The sequence below is a fragment of the Peromyscus leucopus genome, chromosome 4 (assembly GCF_004664715.2).
Source record: "Peromyscus leucopus breed LL Stock chromosome 4, UCI_PerLeu_2.1, whole genome shotgun sequence".
Lineage (NCBI taxonomy): Eukaryota > Metazoa > Chordata > Mammalia > Rodentia > Cricetidae > Peromyscus > Peromyscus leucopus.
In genome coordinates this window covers 37,415,585-37,421,584 of record NC_051066.1, presented here as the reverse complement: position 1 = coordinate 37,421,584, position 6,000 = coordinate 37,415,585, and the positions used below count along the sequence as shown (strand labels likewise).

At 48.8% G+C, this 6,000-nt stretch overlaps 1 protein-coding gene across 2 annotated transcripts in view; it reads left to right on the top strand.

The window, feature by feature from the left end:
* Nucleotides 1-1,094: 1,094 nt before the first annotated feature.
* The window catches only part of LOC114692807 (CD302 antigen), a 127,076-nt gene continuing 122,170 nt past the window's right edge, over nt 1,095-6,000 (top strand). Inside the window, exon 1 of one of the 2 annotated variants that reach the window (XM_037204817.1) lies at nt 1,095-1,282. In XM_037204817.1, coding sequence (XP_037060712.1) covers nt 1,189-1,282 — 94 coding nt within the window. In that variant the 5' untranslated portion in view covers nt 1,095-1,188. The remainder of the gene's footprint in view (nt 1,283-6,000) is intronic. The other variant, XM_028868908.2, reaches the window with a different exon arrangement.

The window sequence follows — 6,000 nt, the reverse complement described above, 5'->3', positions numbered from 1 at the left end:
ACAGAACACCATTTCCTGCTGTTCTTCAATCCCCACCCCCACCCCCCTCCACTACTATCAGTTACAGAACTTTGACGCATTCTCGCGTTCTCTACCTCTGTGCTGTCACATCTGCCTCCCTTGGTCAGATTTCCACCCATTTTTCAAGCCCCACTTGACAAGTTGCCTGTCTGGAAGCGTCGTCTGACCTTCTGTGCGTTTTACTCTTGAGTTACTGTGTAGGCTTCATCTCTTCCACAGCTCTGTAAACACCAGAAGGCTGAGACGCTGCTCTAGCATCCTCGCTCATGAAATATCCAGTTCCTGTGATACGTGCTCTCTGTAGCCACTAAATGCCAAGAGCCTGGGAGGGGAACGGAACCAGGATGGGTTTGGAGCCACATAGACCGCTGGAACCTGGAAATTTGACTTAGACACATCCTGATGTTAACAGGCATCTTTGGGGAAAACGGATGTGGGCTATCTCAAGTTTATGTTTACAAACATAAACAAATATGAGTTTAAAATGTAAAATGTCTACCTCTAGGCAAGTTAGTTCATTTAGAACTTGCCCTATTTGTGATAGTGTTGTCCGACGGACAGAATAAGGACTGAATTTCAGATTCTAGATGCAGACTTCCACATTTCAACTGAATTGTTATTACTACAGGGGAAAAAATTTGCAAAGGTCATAATGGTTAAAACGCCGTAACAAGTAGTATAATCGCTGGGATAACTGTTATTTTAGTACTGTTCGACAACTTCACGTCAACCTCCAAGGTGCCTTTATTCCAAGCGTACACTTCCCCAACCGCAGTTGGGGCAGGGTTGGGTGCACATTTCCAGCCCGCCACGACATGAACTTCTCTCTCGCTGCCTTGACTATCTACACCGCAGGGCATGTCCTAAACCGACAGAGCCGCACTTTCCCAACTTCGCTGAAGAAGAGGGGGAGCGGGTACCCCAAGCACTGTGGTTTTCCTGAGCACTCTTCCCGCCTTCCGGAGGTCCCAAGCCCGCACAGATGTCTGCAGTGGGTGGGGGAATCCTGCACGCCCCCGCTCGGTCCGGGACCTCAGGCGCAGCTCTCATTGGTCGAGGGCGGCGAGGGCGGGGCCTGCTCGCCCCAGAGGTTGCCCTAGAGGCACCGTGAAACCGGCGGGACTCACCCCAGGAGCCGGTGCCGGGAACGGAGGCTTGGGACTGGAGATGGGGACACGCTGGACCACCCCGGGCCGTGCGACCGGGCTACTAATGCTGTTGCTGCGGTGCTTCGAGCTTGCGGAGCCTTCCGAGCGCTCAGGTAACCGGGCGGCCTCGACGATGCTGCTCTGAGCATTTGCCTCCTCCTCCGGGTCAGGTCACAGTCGCCTTGCTCTCTGTCTCTGGAGTGGACAAGCGGGGAGGTCTGGCCTAGGAGGGCGGTGGGCTGGGCTGTGTGGTGCAAAGGAACCCTCTGCCCAGAAGAGGCCTTCCCACAGTCTTCCCAGAGTCTTCTCTGCCTCTTGTTCCTCGATTGTCCCCAAAAAGCGTGCTGCCCTGGGGTTCCCCATTTTCCCTTGCATCCCTGTCGTCCCATGGTCATCTTGGCCCCTCCATGATGAGGATGAGCCTTCACCCACACCGCAAGGATTCCCAGAGATGCTGACTTCACCGTGGCCACTGAACGCATTGGAAAGGAAGCCAGGTTCAACCATCGCCTCCAGAAGTCAGCCAAGAGTCTTAGGATGACCTTCCTTGCCACCTGGAGCAGTGGCCCTTCTAGTTTGGTTATTATCTCCAAACGCTCCCCAGCGAGGCAGGTGGCCCCCAGATAGAAGTGCAGATCACTTCCTGTCAGTGAGGAAAGGATGCTTTCTGTAAAGCTCGGGGTGTTGCCAGCACCACCAACCCACTTAGATTTTGCTTTTACTTTCCCTTTTTGCCTCAGCAAAAGGTGTGTCAACGACCTTATTACTTGGTTCTGCTATATAACTGACAGTCTAAAGGCCGCAAACATTCACCCACTGTTTCTGCTGTCTTGCCGGAATGAAAAAGGAAAGATGGGCAAGATGGGTTTTAGGAATGTGGCTCCTGAGTGTGGCTCTTGCTTTCTTTGGAGCTAAGCTTAGATGTAGACTGTCCAAAGCTAGGGGAAGAGTTTCCTGAAAGGTGGGTGTCGTCAACCTGTCAGCACCAAGAACCTTTGATGTGTCCTGTCTTGACTCAGTCCTCTCAATTTTTCTTTTTGCACTGGGAACCACCAAAGGAGATATTAATAGTAAAATCTTTTATGGATATGAGAATTCAATTCTGTCCACTGCACAGTCCAAGGAGAACAATCGAGCTGCAGCAATTCGCAGCGAAAGCATGCTGACTTCTAGTCACTCTCCCCGCCCCACTCTCCCGGCTTCCATCCACATCTGGGAGTCCTGTTTCATTGCCTCACAAATTTTTAGGTTTCCTTCACTTTCAAATGGCCTGGTTGGGTTTTTTGTTTGTTTGTTTGGTTGGTTTGTGGTCAACTCAACACAAGGTACTGTCATCTGGGAAGAGGGACCCTGGCTGAGAAAATTCCTCCATCAGATTGGCCTGTAGGCAAGTTAGTAGAGCATCTTCCTAATTAATGGTTAATGAGGGAGGGCCCAGCACACTGTGAGTGAGGGCCACCCCTGGATAGGTGCTCCTGGATAGTCAAAGAAAGCAGGCTGAGCAAGCCAGGGGAAGCAAGCCAGTAAGCAGCATTCCTCCATGGCCGCTGCCTTGAATTTCTGCCCTGAGTATGATATGGAAGTGTAAACTGAAATAAACTCTCGCTTCCCCGAGTTGCTTTTGGTTGTGGTATTAATCACAATGGTAGGAACTCTGACTAGAACGCCGTGGTCTCCACAGTCCGTATCCTGTCTCACTGACCCACAGCAAAAAATGCTGGGCTTAAGTCTCTTCCCCCTGGACTAGGTCCCCACAGGTATTTATTTTCCTCCTTCGTCACTTCTAACGGCTGCCATGGTGGCTTTCTCCCATCTTCAGGCCAGACTTGTGGCCTTATATTGGGGGGAACATATAGAGGTGTGTGTATGTGTGTGTGTGTGTGTGTGTACACGCATGTGTGCACGGAGGCCAGAAAGCCAGAGAAGGATGTCCCCATCCCCTGGTCAATCTCTGTCCACCTTGTACTCTTGAGACCAGGTACACTGTGCCTGAAGTTCACCAGCTTGTCCAGGCTGGCAGCTATTGGTCCTGGGATCTCTCTGCCTGTCTCTCCCCCAAAACTGTGGGCTTGCAGGGATTCCTCTTTTTTTTTTTTTTTTAATGTAATGTGGGCACTGGGGATTCAAACTCAGGTCCTCGTGCCTGAGCCACAGTCACTCTTTTCCATGGAGTCACCCATCTCTCCAGCCCAGAACTGGAGTGTGAACTTCCATCTCTTTGTCAGCCTGTTTGGCAGTGGGTCAGATCCAGGATGCTAGTAATGGCATGCACCTGGTCACATGTGTGCAGGAAGCTTGGGCAGCTTGGTCGTGGCCACCCAAATGCTGAAAGTGTATCTCTCTGTTCTTGGGGAGATGCTAAGTTTCCTTCTTTTGCTTCCTTGGAGAGCTAACGCCATGAAGTAATGTGATCCTTTAGGGATTTCTGAGCATCTCACCGGCCACACCACCCATCTGGGATTATGGCTTTCTGATACCTAGCATACTGCCATGGACCTGCTTGTCTCTTCAGGACTTGTGTTGAACTAGCAAATCCAGACTTCGGATTGTCTCCCTCTACATCTGTATGTTCTTTACACTTGACAGAGATCGCAAAAACACTTGACAAAGTAAGCTGTGGAAATTCCCTAGGAACGGCCGGTGCCGCCATTTTGTCCCCTCCACTTCCCCGTTTCCCCTTTTTCCTTCCTATGATCTGTGGTGATAATGGGTATATGCTCACATCCAACTCCACTCCCAGGATGTACAGAGCCCTTTGTGCTGAGCCTAAAAACAGGCCATAGTGATTAGACAATAAGAAAATATTGAAAGGGCTCATTTTCTTTGCTAGAGATAAGAATGCTAAGAAATCATTTTTAATGATGTCGTGCTCTTTGGCTCTTCCCTCAAACCTCACTGAAGTCTTTATATAAAATGAAGCATATAAAAAGGACTCCAAGATGTACTTAGGCTTCTTGTCATCAACCTCTGCCCTTTAGATCTGTCCCAAACATAAATCCGGAGGTGAATGTGCAACGTCTATTGAAGATTAATACAGAGAGGGAAAGTGGACAGTGTGTGCTCTAAAGCTACGGACAGAATCCTGTTTGGGGCTTGGAAAGATCTCAGTGCCAGGTGCTGGGTTTGATGCCCAACACCAAAAAATGGTCATTAAAGTTTGAGGTTACCTTCCCAAAATGCAACATGTTTCTCAAATAGTTTACACGGCCTTAGAAAACAGTGTTTCTAAATAAGAAGTTATTTTTGGTTTACCGGTTTGTTTCCCCCCCGCTCTCCAGTCTGCAATCCCATAATGCCATAAAACCGAGGCAGGCTGAACAGCCTTTGCATAGGGCTAAGAGTGATATGGAAAACTATTATGAGAGGATACATCTCTCCCCCAGCAGATATATTATTTATTAATGCTTACACATGCATTATATATGAAGGCTAATGACAAGTTTCTTAAATCATTAATAATGAATAATTGTCCTAAGAAATCTCATCGGTATGTCAAACACTGGTAACGATTACATACTCAGTTCAAGCACGGGCTTAGTCAGACACACGCACCTACATTCCAAAGGACAACCTAATGGAATCCTTGGCGACGCCTCCTCTGCTACTCCATGCCACATCACACTTCACCTGTCGTGTGGCTCCGACCAAGTCGGTAAGTCCACAAGTGGCCTGGAAGTAACCTAAGTGGAGAAAGTGAAAAGCAAAACTTCTCTCTTCCGATGAGCATTGAGGAAGCAGGACTTGCCGCGTAACTCCACGCGTTTCGTTATAAATTAAATGAGACCGACTTCGAATGTTACTCGCGGTTCAGTAGTGTGAGCTAACCATGTGGACTTCTGCAAGAAGGATGTGCAATGACTTTGGCGAAGGTTAGTACGCCCTGGGGAGCTAGGACACTGTTACTTGGTGAACGCATGGGATACTAGCTCTGGAATGGCTTACCTATGCTCCACGGCTTTCATCTGATACTTAGGGATATGAAGACCCTGGAGAGGAAGTGACTTCCATGAGTCTCCCAGCAAACTACAATAAAAGTAGGTCTTCGATCTAGGGACTCCAATCCTTTGCTCCTCTGCCCTTCCCACCACGCTAAGACGTGGACCTAACGTAGTGAATTTTATTAAGAAATCTGAAAAACGTGGAACTCCAAAAGAAAACAAAGCTGCTGCTTGTCCAGGAAACCTGTTCCGGGTCAAGGGTCATGGAGCCGAGTGCCCAGGAGAGAGCACTGAGACTTCAAGCTCAGGGAGAGGAAGTTTTCAACTTCGGTGAGGGCCACGTGCAACAGACTTCTCTTACCAGCTGCAGTTTGTGATACTTTGGAACACAGAGAGTTTGGAGATGTGGGAGAGGGCAGTGTGGGGAAAGGGTAGATCAGGTCTTTGAGGGGCAGCTGAAAAGCACATAAGAGAAATTTTCTTTTGCGCTCACTATCCTCCCAACCTGTGACCATCAAAGAAAGAATGGCAGAGGGCTGTCAAAGAAGAAAGAGTGGGGACAGCAGCTGCTGGACAAGCCCACCTAGCGTGTGTGTACGTGTGTGTGTGTGTGTGTGTGTGTGTGTGTCTGTGTGTGTGTGTGTGTGTCTGTGTGTGTGTGTGTGTGTGTCTGTGTGTGTGTGTGTGTGTGTGTGTGTGTGTGTGTGTGTGTGTACATACATGCACACCACACACCAGCATGCACTATGGAGGTCAGAGAACAACTTTGAGTGTTGGTCCCTACTTTCCACCTTATTTGAGATAGGTTTTCTTTGTTGTTTTGTTGGGGTTTTTTTTTTTGTTGATTTGGTTTGGGTTTTTGTTTGTTTGTGTTTGCTGTTTATGCCAGGCTG